Source organism: Panulirus ornatus, chromosome 1 (assembly GCF_036320965.1).
Source record: "Panulirus ornatus isolate Po-2019 chromosome 1, ASM3632096v1, whole genome shotgun sequence".
NCBI lineage: Eukaryota > Metazoa > Arthropoda > Malacostraca > Decapoda > Palinuridae > Panulirus > Panulirus ornatus.
In genome coordinates, this window is record NC_092224.1 from 23,642,742 (window position 1) to 23,663,572 (window position 20,831).

Below are 20,831 nucleotides of genomic sequence, written 5' to 3' on the forward strand. Positions count from 1 at the left end.
ACAACATAGAATTTCCAGCAACTGATGGTTTGGTACCTCCTGTAGCCTGAACAAAATTACGTGAGGGAACTTGAATTTACCACGGCCACCAGACTAGTTTACTGGGTGGCCACAGATGGTGTTGTGTGTAGGGCACGCTTATTTACATTCTTTATGCTGCAATTGATGGCGAAAATACCGCAATTCTGTGAGATTCTTAGCTTATTTTGCTTAAATTTAACCCTAGCTATGGCTTCTAAGACATATGAGAGTGTCAGTCGTGGTGTCAAACTAAACACCGGTCCATATCAATCCAAGATAAAGTAGAGCTGTTGAAAAAAATGGAATGTGGTGTTTCGGTGCATAAGCTGCGTGACATCTACAGTATTTCTTCGTCATCTGTTTATGATATAAAGAAGCACAGGGAGAAAATACTGAAATTCTATGCACACAGCGATTCCAAGAAGCAAATGACGATTAGAAAAACTATGAAAGATGGTAAGAGTACTGAGCACAATCAAGTGATGATGGAATGGTTTCAACAGCATCAGAGTGATGGAGTGGACTTGTAAGGTAGCATATAATGAACTAGGCTAAGTTGTTCCATAAAGAACTTAAATTACAACATGAGCGTAATTATAGTGAAGGATGGCTTCAAAGATGCAAGAAGCGTCATGGAATTTCCACTGATAAAGTGTGCCAAGAAAACCGGTCTGCAAACCACAAAGGAGCTGCCGAGTATGTGGACGAATTTGTGAAACTCGTGGCTGACAAGCACCTCAGTCCTGAGCAGGTGTATAATGTATTTCATTTATCTATCTAATTTACATTTAATATTTGTGTAATTTAAATTTCTAGCAGTCCATGGTATAATTTAGACACATGGGAGATGTATAATTAATGAGTCAGAGGTGTGTTGATGAATTATTATTACGTGACCACAGTTGGTACAGTAAAATTGTTAATCCGGCAAGGCTTTGGAAACAAGATTGCCGGAAAATCTGTGGTGTACCTGTACTTACACTCAGTGCACAAAATTAAAAAAATCTTTTTCCTTTATTTTTCAATTAATCAATATGTGCATAAAAAAGTAGCAAACATTTACAGCATTTTTTTTCTAATGAATTATGAGTTAACCAACCCAAGTTTTGTAAAAGAAATATTTAATGGAATGGCTAATATTAAGTATAAACATTCCCAAAAAAACTTTTCATTATTTACAATTAAGTGCAGAATAATATCAACACCATTCTATTTTACTTTAATATAAAGTAAGATTCAAGCTTTCTTAGTTAAAGAAAAACATATAATTTCTTAGACTGACCAATCCAAAGTATGTTCTATGGCATGCAAATGATTTTCATAACAATTCACTATGAACATTTCCATATGTCGAACTTGAACTTAATGACACCAGTTTCCATCAAAGCCACAAAACTTTTAATTTCCCTTACCAATATATATATATATATATATATATATATATATATATATATATATATATATATATATATATATATTTTTTTTTTTTTTTTATACTTTGTCGCTGTCTCCCGCGTTTGCGAGGTAGCACAAGGATACAGACGAAAGAAATGGCCCAACCCCCCCCATACACATGTATATACATACGTCCACACACGCAAATATACATACCTACACAGCTTTCCATGGTTTACCCCAGACGCTTCACATGCCTTGATTCAATCCACTGACAGCACATCAACCCCGGTATACCACATCACTCCAATTCACTCTATTCCTTGCCCTCCTTTCACCCTCCTGCATGTTCAGGCCCCGATCACACAAAATCTTTTTCACTCCATCTTTCCACCTCCAATTTGGTCTCCCTCTTCTCCTTGCTCCCTCCACCTCCGACACATATATCCTCTTGGTCAATCTTTCCTCACTCATCCTCTCCAGGTGCCCAAACCACTTCAAAACACCCTCTTCTGCTCTCTCAACCATGCTCTTTTTATTTCCACACATCTCTCTCACCCTTACGTTACTCACTCGATCAAACCACCTCACACCACACATTGTCCTCAAACATCTCATTTCCAGCACATCCATCCTCCTGCGCACAACACTATCCATAGCCCACGCCTCGCAACCATACAACATTGTTGGAACCACTATTCCTTCAAACATACCCATTTTTGCTTTCCGAGATATATATATATATATATATTTTCTTTTTTTTCTTTTAAACTATTCGCTATTTCCCGCGTTAGCGAGGTAGCATTAAGAACAGAGGACTGGGCCTTTGAGGGAATACCCTCACCTGGCCCAATTCTCTGTTCCTTCTTTTGGAAAAAAAAAAAAAAAAAAAAAATTGAGAGGGGAGGATCTCCAGCCCCCGCTCCCTCCCCTTTTAGTTGCCTTCTACGACACGCAGGGAATACGTGGGAAGTATTCTTAAGCCCCTATCCCCAGGGATAATATATATATATATATATATATATATATATATATTTTTTTTTTTTTTTTTTGCTTTGTCGCTGTCTCCCGCGTTTGCGAGGTAGCGCAAGGAAACAGACGAAAGAAATGGCCCAACCCACCCCCATAGACATGTATATACATACGTCCACACACTCAAATATACATACCTACACAGCTTTCCATGGTTTACCCCAGACGCTTCACATGCCCCGATTCAATCCACTGACAGCACGTCAACCCCGGTATACCACATCGTTCCAATTCACTCTATTCCTTGCCCTCCTTTCACCCTCCTGCATGTTCAGGCCCCAATCACACAAAATCTTTTTCACTCCATCTTTCCACCTCCAATTTGGTCTCCCTCTTCTCCTCGTTCCCTCCACCTCCGACACATATATCCTCTTGGTCAATCTTTCCTCACTCATTCTCTCCATGTGCCCAAACCATTTCAAAACACCCTCTTCTGCTCTCTCAACCACGCTCTTTTTATTTCCACACATCTCTCTTACCCTTACGTTACTTATTCGATCAAACCACCTCACACCACACATTGTCCTCAAACACATATATATATATATATATATATATATATATATATATATATATATATATATATATATATATATATATATATTATCCCTGGGGATAGGGGATTAAGAATACTTCCCACGTATTCCCTGCGTGTCGTAGAAGGCGACTAAAAGGGGAGGGAGCGGGGGCTGGAAATCCTCCCCTCTCATTTTTTTTTTTTTTTTCCAAAAGAAGGAACAGAGGGGGGCCAGGTGAGGATATTCCAAAAAAGGCCCAGTCCTCTGTTCTTAACGCTACCTCGCTAACGCGGGAAATGGCGAATAGTTTAAAAGAAAAAAAAAAGAAAATATATATATATATATATATATTTTATTTTTATTTTTTCTATTTTGCTTTGTTGGTCTCCCGCGTTTGCTAGGTAGCGCAAGGAAACAGACGAAAGAAATGGCCAAACCCACCCCCATACACAATGTATATACATACATGTCCACACACGCAAATATACATACCTATACATCTCAATGTACACATATATATACACACACAGACACATACATATATACCCATGCACACAATTCACACTGTCTGCCTTTATTCATTCCCATCGCCACCTCGCCACACATGGAATACCATCCCCCTCCCCCCTCATGTGTGCGAGGTAGCACTAGGAAAAGACAACAAAGGCCCCATTCGTTCACACTCAGTCTCTAGCTGTCATGCAATAATGCCCGAAACCACAGCTCCCTTTCCACATCCAGGCCCCACACAACTTTCCATGGTTTACCCCAGACGCTTCACATGCCCTGATTCAATCCTCTGACAGCACGTCAATGCCGGTATACCACATCGATCCAATTCACTCTATTCCTTGCGCGCCTTTCACCCTCCTGCATGTTCAGGCCCCGATCACACAAAATCTTTTTCACTCCATCTTTCCACCTCCAATTTGGTCTCCCTCTTCTCCTCGTTCCCTCCACCTCCGACACATATATCCTCTTGGTCAATCTTTCCTCACTCATTCTCTCCATGTGCCCAAACCATTTTAAAACACCCTCTTCTGCTCTCTCAACCACGCTCTTTTTATTTCCACACATCTCTCTTACCCTTACGTTACTTACTCGATCAAACCACCTCACACCACACATTGTCCTCAAACATCTCATTTCCAGCACATCCATCCTCCTGCACACAACTCTATCCATAGCCCACGCCTCGCAACCATACAACATTGTTGGAACTACTATTCCTTCAAACATACCCATTTTTGCTTTCCGGGATAATGTTCTCGACTTCCACACATTTTTCAAGGCTCCCAAAATTTTCGCCCCCTCCCCCACCCTATGATCCACTTCCGCTTCCATGGTTCCATCCGCTGACAGATCCACTCCCAGATATCTAAAACACTTCACTTCCTCCAGTTTTTCACCATTCAAACTCACCTCCCAATTGACTTGACCCTCAACCCTACTGTACCTAATAACCTTGCTCTTATTCACATTTACTCTTAACTTTCTTCTTCCACACACTTTACCAAACTCCGTCACCAGCTTCTGCAGTTTCTCACATGAATCCGCCACCAGCGCTGTATCATCAGCGAACAACAACTGACTCACTTCCCAAGCTCTCTCATCCCCAACAGACTTCATACTTGCCCCTCTTTCCAAGACTCTTGCATTTACCTCCCTAACAACCCCATCCATAAACAAATTAAACAACCATGGAGACATCACACACCCCTGCCGCAAACCTACATTCACTGAGAACCAATCACTTTCCTCTCTTCCTACACGTACACATGCCTTACATATATATATATATATCTTTCTTTCTTTCTTTCTTTCAAACTATTCGCCATTTCCCGCATTAGCAAGGTAGCGTTAAGAACAGAGGACTGGGCCTTTGAGGGAATATCCTCACCTGGCCCCCTTCTCTGTTCCTTCTTTTGGAAAATTAAGAAAAAAAAAATGAGAGGGGAGGATTTCCAGCCCCCCGTTGGATAATATATATATTATCCCTGGGGATAGGGGATTAAGAATACTTCCCACATATTCCCTGCGTGTCGTAGAAGGCGACTAAAAGGGGAGGGAGCGGGGGGGCTGGAAATCCTCCCCTCTCGTTTTTCTTTTTTTTTTTTTTTTTGATTTTCCAAAGAAGGAACAGAGGGGGCCAGGTGAGGATATTCCCAAAAATGCCCAGTCCTCTGTTCTTAACACTATCTCGCTAAAGCGGGAAATGGCGAATAGTTTAAAAGAAAAGAAAGATATATATATTACATTCAAGGAGGCAGCAAACTCAACACTAAACAGTTCAGTTTCAAGTTTGTCTTCACAAGTAATGCTGTAACACCTTTAATTTCTTAACCTTCATACAATGGTTTTCCCTCTTGAAATTACCTTTTTTTTAATTATTTGTGCTGAATGGGAAGGGAGTACTGTACTATACTTTTGGGGCTCCATCTCTTAAACAATTTCAGCCAACATACATCTAAAATCTATCAATGCTGTTTGCATTAATCATGTCCTCAGTTATCTTATTCCATTCACCCAACACTCAAATACTATCAAGGCACTTCTTTAAATTTTTTTAACGAGATTCCTCCTTAATTTCATGTTGTGTGCTCTGACTGTTCTAACCCTACATCATTCCAAGAACTGTCAACCGTCTACATCTACGTCACAAATATGATTCAAAACTGAAAGATCATCATAAGATCATCCCTCACTCTCCTCTCTTGCAAGGTGAGAAAATCAAAAGCCTCTAGTCATCCCAGGTAACTCTACTCTTAATCTGGTGCCATCTTTGTTCCTGATCATCATCATGCATTACACATGACAGCTAGTGTATGGAAATGAGTGGAGGTGGCCTTTCTTCATCTGTGTCCAGGCACTACCTTGCTGATGCAGGGGTAGTAATCAGATGTGGGGGAGAACAAAATATATAGGCTATCATTCTTTTTCTTTTAAGCATTTGTGTTGCTGCAGGTGAAGTGGGATGGCATCAGGAATGGATGACAGAGAACAAGTATGAATATGACTATAGGATTATGTTTGTCTGGATAAGTATGTATGTATTCATTCATATTCATTTATCATACTTGATCGCTATTTCCCGTGTCAGCGAGGTAGCGCCAGGACACAGACAATGAATGACCCATCCACTCACATACCGTTACGAACATGTGTGTGGGTGCCCACATGTTCGTATATATGTATGGTGTGTCTTTGTGTATGGTGTGCCTTTGTGTAGGGTGTTGTTACTCTTGGCTCGGACCTCACTTCCCTGACCGAGTTTTTTGTCTTAATAATCCTGTTTTGAAGCAGATGTTGACCAGTCCTCCAGCACCTGAACTTTTATCAGTGGCGTCAGGTCAAGTCGTGGGGCCAGCTACTGGGTATGTCATCCCGTAAACTCGCTGCTGTCATGAACAAGGGAACAAAAAGGAGTTTGAACTCATGCAAGAGGAGGGCCGGACCTTAGGATATTCCAACCAATCACAAGTGCTCTTAGTCCCATAGCCAGTCAAGGGTAGCGTTGTACCAGCAGGGCAGACGCTCATCTTTACTTGTAATAAATACCTGACAACCGCTGAGATTCAATTTCTCTCTCTCTATCCCAGCAAGGTAAGTGGTGTCCCCCCTGCTGTAAGCCTGTTACCTAAGTGCAGTGCGCGATACAGACCCTACATTGTTTTGTCTCAGTCATAGCTGAGTATCATAGAGTTGAACTTGTCATAGAAGGGTCTAACTAAGTGTAATGTTATCGAAGAATTTGTCATAAAGGAAAGAGATCTCCTGGTCTGAAATCTTACCTGGAATGTTAACTCATGTTCAATGTTAACTTCATGTTCAATGTTAAACTCATGTTCAGTGTTCACGTAAATGAGTTGTGCCTTTAGTGTGCTTATCTTTGTACACTTCAATTCCTTTCATCATAAGTAGTTGTAACACTGGTCTTTTATTTAATCCCATAACTTTCAGATAGTGTTATCCTGTGTTGTGAAACATAACAAATCTAACGTCCTTGCAAGACAAGGATCAGTATAGTATTTGTAACATATAAATGTTACTGGCGACCTTGCCCGAAAAAGTATTGAGTTCATAACATATATATATATATATATATATATATATATATATATATATATATATATATATATATATATATATATATAAATGCCCATATACACACATACATATTCATATACATATCAACATATACACATACACATACACAAATTTTTTTTCATACAAATTCATCATTTCCCGCATTAGTGAGGTAGCATTAACACCAGAGGAATGAGCCTTAGAGGAAATATCCTCACTTGGCCCCCTTCTCTATTCCTTCTTTTGGAAAATTAAAAACTGAAGGGGAGGATTTTCAGCCCCTAGCTCCCTCCCCTTTTAGTCGCCTACTATGACATGCAAGGAATACATGAGAAGCATTCTTTCTCCCCTATCCCCAGAGATAACGCATACGCAGATATATACATATAAATACATGTACATATTCATATTTGCTTGCCTTCATCCATTACTGGTGCTACCCCGCCCTGCAGGACACAGCATCATCACCCCCTGCTTCCATGAGGTAGTGCCAGGAAAACACTCAGTCTCTACCTGTCATGTGTAATGCACCAAAACCACAGCTCCCTATCCACATCCAGGCCCTGAGGGCCTTTCCATGGTTTACCCCAGACATTTCACATGCCCTGCTTCAGTCCATTAACAGCAGGTTGACCCCAGTGTACCACATCATTCCAATTCACTTGATTTATTGCAAGCCTTTCACCCTCCTGAAGGTTCAGGCCCCGATTGCTCAAAATCTTTTTCACTCCATCCTTCCATCTCCAATTTCGTCTCCTATTTCTCCTAGTTCCCTCCACCTCTAACACATGTATCCTTGATGTCATCATTTCCTTACTCATTCTCCCCATATGTCAAAACCATTTCAACACATCCTCTTCTGCTCTATCAACCACACGTTTTTAATTACCACATATCTCTTTTACCCTTCCACTACCTACTCAATCAAACTACCTCACACCATATTTTGTCCTAAACACTAAATTTCCAACACATCCACCCTCCTCTGCACAACCCTTTCTGCAGCCCAGACCTTGCAACCATGTAATATTTTTGAAACTACAATTCTTTCAAACATACTCATTTTTGCTCTCTGAGATAACGTTCTTTCTTTCCACATATTCTTCACTGCTCCCAGAACCTTCATCTCTTCCCCCATCCTATGACTCACTTCCACTTCCATGGTACCATTTGCTGCCAAGTCCACTCCCAGATATCTAAAAAAGCCTTAACACCTTTTCCTTTGAATACAGGCAGGCTGAGCCTTGGATACTCTAGAAAACTAGAGTATCTCCTTGAGATACTGAAATTTGAAAACTTTTCCCAATTCTGTGTCAATCACAATAGCAGCATCTTCCCTCTGGTTATGATATTGCCACTATGCAAAGCAGTTATGTGGCACTAATGGAAACACATGACTGGAGAGAACATTCAGTTACAACAGCTGTACTTGAAAAGTTTGGAGATAATTCTTTACAGGGCATCATGAACAATATTTCTTTACTAGGCACCATGAACAATATTAAGGGTCTAACCTCAATTTTTTGTGCACTCTAAAAGTTTAAGTTAATGTGAAGTTCCTGATTTTTCAGTCACATAAACTATGTATCATACCTTAGTTTTTTAATGAGAAGGCCATCAGAACCATCTGCAGATTGATGTGTGAGGTGCATAAACTCTTCAGTAAAATGGGTAAGGGTCTGGGGTGCTACGGTCGTCATGGGGACTGTCAACAGCCCACCTGCAAAGACATATCAATGTACATAAAGTAGAATAAATATATTTGTACATTATTGTGTACAGAGACATTCCCATGGCAATTTTGCTCGTTTAATCATATCCCATTTTTAAAAACTTGTATCAAATAAACATACATGCAAACTGGGTGTAAGGAAAAGAAAAGTGATAGTAATAACATATAAAATCATATACAAGTATGGTGGCTTTTGTTAGTATTTTTCTTCATAATTGTTTGTCATATCCAATCTCCAGCTGTTATATATAATGAACCTAAATCAGAGCTCGAGCCCCATATCTACAACCAACCCCACAGACTATTCTGTGGTTTCCCTTGACTGCATCATATGTCCTGGTTCAGCCCACTGACAGCATGTCCTATCCAGTACACAACTATGCTCCAATTCTCTCTATCCCTGCACATCCCACATCCTTTTAAATGTCCAAACCTCAAACCTTCAAAGCATTTCTAACTCCATCCTTCTGACTCCTAGGTCCCCCCTTTTCTTAATTCTCTCCACTTCTGCCATGTATGCTCTCTTAGTCATCCTCTCCTAAATCATCTCTCCATATGTCCAAACTTTTCCAGCACACTCTTCAGTTTTCTCACACATACTCTTCTCACTACCAACTCTCTCTCTTATCTCACAATTTCTGAGCACCCCTCCTCACAACACACAGTGTCTTCAAACATTCATTTCCAACTCATCCACTCTATTATTTACATTTCTGTGTAAGACCCATGCTCTGCATCTATATGGCACCAATAAGACCATTATAATATCAAACATACCCATCTTTGCCCTAGTAGAGAGTGATATCTCTTTTTATAAATTCCTCAATGCACCCAGGATTTATGCCCCTACACCCTCCCTATGGCTCACTTCAGCTCAATCCAATTCAAGGTATTTCTAACACTTACTTCCCTCCAAGTATTCACCATTAAACTCACACTCCAAGTAACCTGTCTGTCTTCACTGCTAAACACTCTCCTAAACTCAGAAACCAGCTTCTGTAGTTTCTCACTCAAACCTGCCACCAGTGTCATTATCAGCAAACAACTGATGCACCTCCAAGGCCCATCTATTCCCATCAGACAGCATACTTGCTCCTCTTCCCAAGACCCTTGCCTTAACCTCCCTTATCACACAATTCATAAAAAACTAAACAGCCATGGTGATATCAAATGGAACCACCCATCCTCTTCTCTTTTAACTCTCACAAATGCCTTACCTTTTTCATAAAAACTTTTCACAGCTTCTACCAGCTTTCCATTCACACATTATATTCACAACATCTTTCACAGAGCATTTCTATCAACCACATCATATGATCTCTTTAGATCCAAATACAAGTCCTGTTTCTCTAAGTGTATCTCAAACACATTCTTCAGAGACAACACCTGATCTATGCTTCCTCCACACTGTTCCTTCCCAGTCTAAAACTCTGCACATGCCACCACCCTTTCAATAACCACACTCCCATACAACTCATCAGATACAACACACTCAACAAACTTACACCTCTGTAATTTGAACACTCACTTTTCTCCCCCTTACCTTTACAGGCAGTCTGTCAATCCTCAGGCACCTTACCATGAGCCAAACATACTTTGATAATTATAACTGACCTGTTAACAACATAATCATCCCCATTTTTAGGAAATCCAGTTGACAATACCATCCACTCTAGCCACTTTGCACACTTCATCTTATGTAAGGTTTTCACCATCTCTTCTCTTCTCATCAAGCCGCTTCCCATGACTCATTTTACATACATCCACATCTAAGACATACCACATCTGCATCCTTTCATCAAAGACATTTGATAACCCCTCAAAATAATCACTTAATCTCTTCACCTCATTTCTGCATGTTACAGCTTCCCTGTTTGTCCCTTTGCTGATTTCCTGATTTGCTCTCTTATTCTTCTCACATTCTTAACTTCCATCCAAAACATTTTCTTATTGTCCCTAAAGTTTGCTGATACTCACTCACCCCTGCAGCTTCCTCTTGACCTCCTGCCACTTTTTCTTGTACACCTCCCAATTACTAACACTCCTTCCCTACATATATATAATGTCCATAATACTCTTTTCCCTTTCACTAGCACCTTAAATCCCTTATCCCACTACTTACTACCCTTTCTCACATGGCTACCTCACACCTTCCTTAAGCCACACACTTTTCTCTCTGGCAGTATTGTCATAAAATATGAACAGTACACCTAATTCCTTTCTTACCTATGCTTTACTAAGCAGCCCTTTAAGTAGTATGACATAATTTTCCAAAACTTATCTCTATAACTAACAGATTCCTATTTTCTGTACCTGTATCAAATAGTGCAGGGGCAATTTTCCTGAAGGTCTCCTCCCTCTCCTCACCAAGCAGTGATTCTGCTTACCAACAATGATGAATCTTTTCTTTGTTTTACATCCTGAATATTTTCAAGATTTTATTGTAGTATGACATAATTCTCTTCCTTTTTTTTCTTCCTCCTATATTATGGATGCCCTCCCTTCCGCCCAACTAAATATCCATATGGCAGCAAATGGATAATATAAATTTCTTTTCCAAAACTAACCACTATAACTGACAGATACCTATTTTCTGTGCCTGTATCAAATAATGCAGGGGCAACTTTCCTAAAGGTCTCCTCCCTCTCCTCACCAAACAGTAATTCTGCTTAACAACAATGATGAATCGTTTCTTTGTTTTACATCCTGAATATTTTGAAGATTTTGATGTTGTATGGCATAAGCCATTCCTCTTTATAATTCTCTTCCTTTTTTTCTTCCTCCTATTATATCATGGATGCCCTTCCTTCTGTCCAACTAAATATCCATATGGCAGTATATGGATGATATAAAAAAATTCCATTTATGCTCTACCTAACCCTGTCCCTCTTCTTTTTCACATATCAATAAACCTCTTTCAATAACTTAAGACACTCACATGCAAAAGTCACTATTCTCCACAGGACTCTCTTTCAGTACTAAGCACATCATGTCTCAATTCATTTCTCTGCAAACTTTTTAACATTTGTTAACTTCATCTCACATCTAATACAACATGGAAAACTACCTCGGTGATAGTTAATGACTAAGATTAGTCACCAATCATTTCTAGTAAATAAGTCAAATTTCATCTCTCATTCTGAGTAACATCATTGCAACTTCTACTCAAAACATTCTAAAGTTACCCATTAACAACGTTCTCAAGTGAAATTAAAAAATATAGTAAGAAAATTAGAACACCCTTTTCTCTCTGAGGCAGTGCGCCATGGCCATAAGAAATGCTATAGGTTATATTACTAGGATAGTGAAAAGTGAGAGTTAGGACCTCCCAACACAAGGTATTTCTATTAAGGAAGGGCCTGCCCTCCCCATCCTTGATTATCAATTCAACCACAAAAGCAACAGCTCATTCATTAAGGCCCATCCTTCACTAAAAACAGAATTCCAATGAGATAAGTGTCATCAATTCACCCACATCTGGCCACTAGACAGCCCAAAATTTGCAGATCACAGGTGTCAACCCAAAAGTACTTATAGTAAAGTAAAAGGATTTCAAAAGAAAAAAAAAGGCAAGGCATGAAAACAACAAAAAATGCTCAAGGGATATAACCTCAAGGAGAAGTTTTCAAAATTCCAAAATCTATATTTCTATCCTCTGTGGTCTATCCCACAAGCATGAGAGCAAACCCAAGTGAAAAAGGAGGGTCTATGTAGAGTGAAACTTTTAGTAAAAAGACGAAACCCAACAGCAAGAACAGATTCTTGAATGGTGATTCTGAGGCATATTGGAATCCATCTCTCCTAAAGGAGAGATCCCCAGAGCCACACAGAGTAGTTCCACATCTAAATTAAGGTACCAACTAACAATGGCAGTAAATGAAAGCCAAAGACCTCTTTTCTTGATTTCCTCCAACAAAAAGTTTCTGAGGATGGCTAAAATGGATGCTACCCTCCATACACCATTGTTCTCAATCATAAAGTCCAAATTAAGCAAAGAAAACGTTCCTTAATCCAAGTAGAGATATTCTTCAATGAAAGGGGTTTCAAGGTTTCAGGGTGCACAAATAAATGGTCCCTCGATAACCTCTGATGAAGTCCAAAATATCTAAAAGATCTATATGGGCGTATGGCATGATGCTCTGTTCATGAAGTCTTCCAAAGATGAATGAGAACTGGACCATTTCTAAATCAAATAGTTTCATTCTTGGCAAAAAATCTGGGGTCTGGGTTTATCTTAATCCACAAGAGATTATCATCAAAGAGAAGACTCCAGTGTGTGGACATAGTGTGTAATTCATTAAGACTCTTCCTATATCTCAAGACTATAAGAAAAAGGTTTCTGGATAAGACATTGAGGAGCCAAATTACCAGAAAAACTATTACAGCACAAAAGTTCTATGACTTTTGAAGGCTCCCACTTAGCCTGTAGTAAAGAAGCAACCAGTCGCCTTAAAAAGAAAAACTGTAGAAGTCTATCCTAAATAGGGCCTGTCAGATTAATAACAAAGCCCAGGAAATGGGTTCTTGAAGGGTGCTCTTACAATAGGGAATGCAGGATTCATTTGTGGAACAAATCCTATTACTCACTAATGGTGATATCATATGTTTAGCAGCAGACTTCAGTACAGCCTTATAAGTCAGGTAAAATGATATACCACCTCAATCCCCATGGTGCTAAGAGTGGAGGGATGCAACTTCTGTTCACTGTCCTTGTGTTCAGTGATACTTTTGTTTGTGCTGTTCCAAGTGATATCTTTCCTCTAAGAAAAGGTTGAAAGTAGTTTGGTTGTACCTATTCACCCTGTGCAACAAAGATAACATATTTACTATCATCTGAAAGATAACTGTCTGGCCTTTCCAGGACCAAGATTGTATATTCAAAACATATGTAGACAAAGTCAGAAATGGAAATACAATACATAGCACACTTATCAGAAAAGTGGCAATGACACATCACATGTGCAAAGGCGTTGGGGAAGATTCTGACTTGATCAACAAACAGATTCTGATTCCAAGATAAAATAATCATATCAAATCAACATACAGATTCTGATTCCTAAATAAATTAATTATAATAGATCAACAGACAGATTCTGATTCGTACATAAAACAGTACTAAAATACCAGTGTCATAAACTTCCCTTCCAGAGGACACCCCACCTCATAGCATACCTGGCCTACTCTTTCTTTTATATATGTTCATCTTTCACACTTCAGTGAGTTTGCATCAGGAACTGAGCCTTCAAAGAAAAATTTCTTGCTTTGCTTCCCATTCTACCCCTTCATTTAGAAAGGGAAAATACAAGAAGGGAGGATTCCTAGTCTCCTGGCTCCTATCCTTCTTAGATGCCTTCTATGAAACCCTGAATATATGTGGGTGGTATTCTTTAAGCACTGTCCCCAGTGATAACTAAGGTAGTGTAAATAACAGAATCCAAAGAATCTATGAAGGTGATACAATGGACATCTTGAATAGCTCAGTCACAAAGTTCCTCCACCTATAAAATCATAAAGTTTAGGGACAACAAATCTTTAACTCTCACTGAAACAATATCCATATAAAATAAATAAATAATAACCACAGTGTCAGTGGCTGCAAACATACACACCGTTGCTTTTAACCTTTAGGACCCAGACCAGTAAGTACTATATGTCCACTCAACCATACAAGCTAACAGCACTTTAAAGGACACAATTTTTTCTTGATTCAAAGAGATCTTTAAAAATCACAACTCACCTTCAGGACCTAGTAGGTACATGGCTACAAGTGGTGAATCAAGCTCAAGAGTCCAAAGTAAAGAGCCTGTCCGTTGGTCCACAGTAAGAATAGAGCCCTCACCAGTAGAAGTATAGTGGACTAAATCTGTGGAAGATCACATGAGTCACATGAGTTCACTATACTTGCACCAAGTTATGCACATCTGTCTAAACAAATGGTTTCGAGATGGACAGAAAGGTAGTCATAATGGGTGATATGAATGCAAAGGTGGGATGTGATGACATTAGCAAAATAGTTGGTACATAGGGTGCCTAGAGTAAATGAGAATGGAAGTTATCTTGTCACTGCCTGCACTGAGAGGGGTTTGTCCCATGAATACATCCTTTTTCAGCACAAGATTCAAAAGCTTACACAGGAGAGAAATGATGGATTGAAGATAAGAGGAAAGGGGTTTGAATGACTATATGGCAATGGATAAAAGGCTGAGAAAGGCTGTGCTAGATACTAGAGTTGTCAGAGGATTCTTTGGAGACAGACTATTTTGCAGTTCTTGATGGGTTGAGGATCTGGAAAATTTGGGGTATAGTGGAAGGAAGAATGGTGAGGTAAAAGTGTTGGTAAGAGAGAAGATGAATCAGAAAGAATCCAAGGAGGAGTATGAAAGGAGGGTGACTGAAAGTTTAGATGGAAGCACAGTAAATATAGGAATGCATTCATGGATGAATAAAGTGTTTAAAATGTTTAGAGAAAGACTGTTAAGAGTTGTAGAATTAGTCTGTATTCCCAGTGATACAATCTCACCAAAGATGACTTTTCACCCATGGCATAATTCCATGCAATCTCCAATCTCTTCCTACATGACCTTCCATTACCTCAAGCAAACCATAAAATGAAGGTCCTTTCATATGCAGATGACCCCCACAATCACATCACAATATCCTGACATCATAGAAGCAACATGGAGCACATAATCAATTGACTATTATGAGAGCTTACTCAGAAGATCATATCTGCATCTCCAAAAGTCTTCAATCACTTTTTAACCCCAGACAAAACTGAATTCAGCTCACAACCTTCAGTTAACTTGAATGAACAATCACTCCCACGGAACAAAACACCAACATTCAGCACACACATGACATTCACTCCCCGCACCAATTACAACACAAAAGCAACACACAAACTAACTACTCTAAGATCTGGACAAAAAAAACGATTCCTTAACAAATGTCAAATAATTCATCCACTCCACTTTAAGCTACACCTCACCTGCTTGGTCTTCTGTTCTCTTAAAAGGAAATATAAAAATGTTGTAAACCACACAAAATAGTGCACTTGCAAAAAATTACAGCTACCTAGCAAGCACAAAGATTCAACAACTACACAATGAAATAAAAATTCTCCTAATACAGTCCCACCTTAACAGCATCAGACCCCTCTCCTCCACCAACCCCCAAGCAAAAATAAAATGCTTACCCCAACCTCACACTTCAGTAACTCTTATACAATGAAAAAAGCTGGAAAGCAGAAAATAAATTAATCTTTAACAAATACATAAATCAGATCTTTCACACCTACCATAGTTTTCAACAGATGAAGTTGTAGTACTTGTAGCATATTCTGAGAAACTAATATTCCACTTATTACCAGTTGAAGCCTCATAAAGTATAATGTTGTATAGAGTCCGGCCAAAGTAGATGGTATTACGTGAAGGTTTTGGGCATTTACGATCCACTGCATCCACTCCTAGTACAAGCTGCTTTTCACCAGAGATGGAATCAACACCTACCCAAGAGTCAATCTTTTTACCTGAAACAGAAATCAATACCTATCATCTTTTGCATAGTTTTTACTACACCTTCTAACAAATCTAAATGTCAAGTAAATTCTGAATAAAGTCTCATGTCCATGAGTCTAAAGTATATAACATATTCAATTTTATACAAGTTCCCCATGTCCCACATTAGGGAGGTACTGCCAGAAACAGACAAAAAAATGGCCTATTTAGCTAACATCCACTCTCTAGCTCTCATGTATGATGCACCAAAACCAGTGCCCACTATCCACAACTAGGTCCCACAGACCTTTCTATGGTTTCTCCTCACCACATCATATGACTAGGTTAAGCCTATTAACATACACCACAATGCTCCAATTTAATCTTTACATCTTTTGCATGTCCGTACATATTCACGCCCTAAGCATTCAGAGCATATTTCACTTCATTCTTCCACCTCCTTCTTGATTCCCCATTTTCTTTGTTTCCTCCACTTCTGAACTGTATACCCTCTTAGTCATCTTTTCCTTACTTATTTCCTCCATATGCCCAGACAATATCAGCACATCCTCTTCAGCTCTCCTGAAAAAAACATTCAGTCTATCAATCCTTATTACCCTTTTCACTATTTTTTTAGCATCTTTCAATTTCAGTTTTGTGGATAATTCGCAAGGACCCACGAAAGCACTATCATGAATATTATTCCATTTCCAAAAGATGCTTCTTTCCTTTGGCTAAATCTATATGGCACCACATTTGGTGGTCTCCTAGAAATTTTCAAATACACTTTAACAACTTCTATACTTCAGCATGTGCAAATGAACTGATGCTCAGTGAAATGGTACTCATATTTCTTGAGCATGCTGCTCAGTTTTACATGCACTGCCAAAGCCCACATGTGGTTGCTGTACTGCACTCACCACTGGATGGTCATCACAAGGGTAATTATTGTGCGCTATTCAAAGCAGGCAGACTTACACTAAAACTGAGGAAAAGCCTTCTTAAAACTTTCAATTTACTAATGGAAATACCACTCTTGACTCTAGACTTGTACTGTCACTTCATCTGTCTCTCAGCCTTGACGGTCACACATATCCAATTTCATGATTACACCAGGACCAATTTCTATGAAAAAGAGTCCTGGTGTTACCCATGACCTTCCAAAAGGTTTCTACACCTCAAGGCTGTAATACATCCAGTAGCTGGAAAATACTCCTTTGGAGTGACAAGTTCACTGACAAGACAGTACTCTAAATGATGCTGCCTCACCAAAGGCAACTTTTCATTCACGGTGTAACCTCAAGTAGGCAGGATTCAGTAACACTGGTTAGAAATACTCTAAACATTTGTTTGTATAAATATGGTTGAATTTTGTGTTGAGGCCGATAGATATTGGGGGCCTGAGGCAAATGTCCCAAAAGCTGTGTGTTACTCTCCTTTTTTTGATTCCTGCCCATATTTCATTCGAAGGCACACTTTTTTAGTATGCTCAGCTGCTATGTCACAATCAACTATAATTAGCATTAGGAAAAATCTTGCTGTGTCAATTATCTATATAATACAAGAGGAGAGGTACGACCATGCTCATCCCATGCATGTGTGCTCACTAGTTTTTGCAACAGCCCTGTTGCCAAGCATGCTCAGCCCAGTTAATTGGTGATTGTCCATAGGGCACAAATGATAATGATAATGATTCAATGGATGATGAACATGATTTTGATCATAAAAGGAAGGTGATCTTGACTGTGATAAAAGAGAAAATTAGAGTGGATGATTCTAGAGCAAGGTGAGGGCAAGCATAAACATACAGATTGTTCAGGACACTATGCAGAGAATAAAGAGTACTGTACAAAAAACTGCAAATTATGTATATATCATCTGAAAATTATGTAATTAAAATGTAATGAGTAATACTTCAAAAAATTATGTATAAGAACCATATATATATAAACCCTCTAGTGCATAGTAAAACAATTTACATAATCATTATATATTATTAACTAAGTATCATGTTACAAGTCTCCAAAGGTGTGAAATGCTTATGTAATTAAGCACATTGATAATCAGGTGCCAGGGTGATAACATAATCTGTCAAATCAGCAGTGATGACACAGACAGTGCACCAGTGCTTCAGTTGCTTGTGCCATCTGGGTAAAAAAAAATGTTTTGTTAAGGACATACCTAGATAAAAAATGCCATCACTTGAGCGGCACGGAGAGTTAGCCACAAGTTGAGGAATGGTGAAAGGCAGTTTCTTAAGTGGCTCATGGCTGCGACCCAAAGTATAACGGTATAATGATCCATCTTGCGGATTTGGGAAGAACTGTGGCCTGTAGAGAAAAATAAAAATTCAAGCTAAGCAAAGTTTCACATTCACTCATAATTCTCATTTCTTACTGCTTCCTATTCTGAACTATTCACTAACAAAATCAGGGTTAGGAACTTTCAACCTTCAGAGCTACCAACATGGAGGCACAAGCCTTCCTCATAGTTTGCTATCCACTCAGTCATGATAGTGGTAGCTTGCCCAATTTGGGCCTGTCAGCCAACAATTGATTAACACACAGATGATGTTACTAACACACCCTTCCCAGCTGCCCAACTGGTACAGGAAAAGGTTTTCAAGAAAAGGGAGGAAATGACAGGACTAGATAAGAGAACGGAAAAAAATGCTCACATGACACCACTTCAAAGAAAACATTCTTCGATTATCAAAACCTAAAAAAGAAGAAGAAGGATTTGGTGAAAAACTTTCATTAAGAAGACTAAACGAAATAGTGAAAACAGATATCTTCAATGGTGATTCAGAAGGACTTTGGAATCATTTTCCATGATGGAGGAACAACCACACCAATACAGGATAGATCCACAACATCTAAACTAAAGCACCCTCTCATAAGGTGACAAAAACCCATTTTCTTGATTTTCTCTAATGAATAGTTGCTAAGAAGGGGCCACATTCCTAATCATGTGGTGTAACATAAAGCTCAGGTTGAGGTAATAAAAAGAGTTTCTAATCCAAATATGGATATTCCTCGACAAATTGGTTTCAATGTTTCACAGTGCATGAAACATAAAAGGTCACTAAAAGAATAAACTAAGCAAAAGGCATGACATTTTCTTCATGAAGTCTTCCAAAAGTTGATGACAACAGTATTCTTTCTTACTTTATCACTTACACAGAAAAAACTAAGTTTTGGGTTTACTTCAACCTACAAGAGATTGTCATTAGAGAGAAGAATCTTGGGTCTGGACACTGCATGTATAATTCACCAACTTTTTTCCCAGAGAAGAAAACTAAAGGAAAAAGAGTTTTCAAAAGAAGACACTGAGGAACAACAATACCAGATAAATGATCAACCTACAAAAGGTCTAGGAACATTTGGAAGCTCCCAATTGGGATTTGCCAGAGAAGCAACCAGTCTCCTCAGAAAGAGAGACAAGAGAAGTTCTTCCTAAATAGAACCTTGTCAGATTAATATCAAACCCTGATTAATATCAAAATCCAGAGATAAAAGTCCTCATAGGAGGCAATAGCATTCCTAGAATTAAATTTGTGAAATACTGCTAAACAAGAACTCCAACATAAGGCTTCCATCCCATCTGTGACATTAGATTCTTGAAAAAGGAGTGAAAGGCTTTCCAGGTTGACTGGTATCATTTCTGAGTAGAACAATGAATGCTGTGTAAATTATCATTTCTTGGCATTCTCTAATCCTCTACCTTTAGAAGTGTTTGTGAAAATCCATGCATGTATATTCTAGAATCCAAGACTATGGGGGTCAGGGTTTTACAAAAAAAAACCTGATAAACCTGAGATATCAACCAAGGAGTATGGCAGAGTTGAAGGAGTCTCTAGCACCAAATTTCTTTGTCCCACTTTAGGGCTGCTAACATTACTAATTCCAAAATCGAATTAGTTTCAGAAAAACTTCTCAAAGATATACGGGGTGTTTAAAATGAATCAGTTCCCAATAATACTAATCCAATCAAAGAGCATCTGTGCAATTAACTCCATAGCTTAACTTGGGGATATAACTATTACTACTAATGAACTGGTTCTGATTACAAAAAAATCCCACCTGTGATGCACTCTTCAGGAAAGGATTCAACTGAAATCCTCCTTCTCTAAAGGTATTTCTACTAACACTGTCTGATCTCACCAAATCATGTGCCCAGAATTACACACCTCTTGGAGATAAGAAGCTTAGATAGAATGGCACTCGATCAAAGCCAGAGAATCTTAAACTCTAGGAGGGTCAAGGACTTTCAAGAGCCTCCGTCTGGCAGGCAGTGGACAGCCACAGTACAGGCATTCAGAAATAAAATTCCACATCCAAGACTCAAAATATTCTGGGAGATAAAAACCATGGGACCAACAGCCCTAGTTTACTGATGTGAAAGGACTTTTGTACCTCCAACCAAGGGCAAGGCCCACACTTACATGATCCTCCAAAGAATGAAAACCCCATCTTCGATTTAATGCACATATCCATACCACCACAGACTTAACTAGAGGTCTCCAAGGCATGGAATCTGGAGGTTTTCTAC

The 20,831-nt window shown here is 39.0% G+C and overlaps 1 protein-coding gene across 4 annotated transcripts in view; it reads right to left on the bottom strand.

Moving 5' to 3' along the window:
* Ire1 (serine/threonine-protein kinase/endoribonuclease Ire1) overlaps window positions 1-20,831 on the bottom strand; it is a 119,913-nt gene that overhangs the window by 71,620 nt on the left and 27,462 nt on the right. For all 4 annotated transcript variants that reach the window (XM_071688978.1, XM_071688891.1, XM_071689169.1 and 1 more), the window contains exons 4-7: window positions 18,462-18,610; window positions 16,082-16,312; window positions 14,522-14,647; window positions 8,646-8,772 (exon numbers count right to left, since the gene is read on the bottom strand). In XM_071688978.1, coding sequence (XP_071545079.1) covers window positions 8,646-8,772; window positions 14,522-14,647; window positions 16,082-16,312; window positions 18,462-18,610 — 633 coding nt within the window. The remainder of the gene's footprint in view (window positions 1-8,645; window positions 8,773-14,521; window positions 14,648-16,081; window positions 16,313-18,461; window positions 18,611-20,831) is intronic.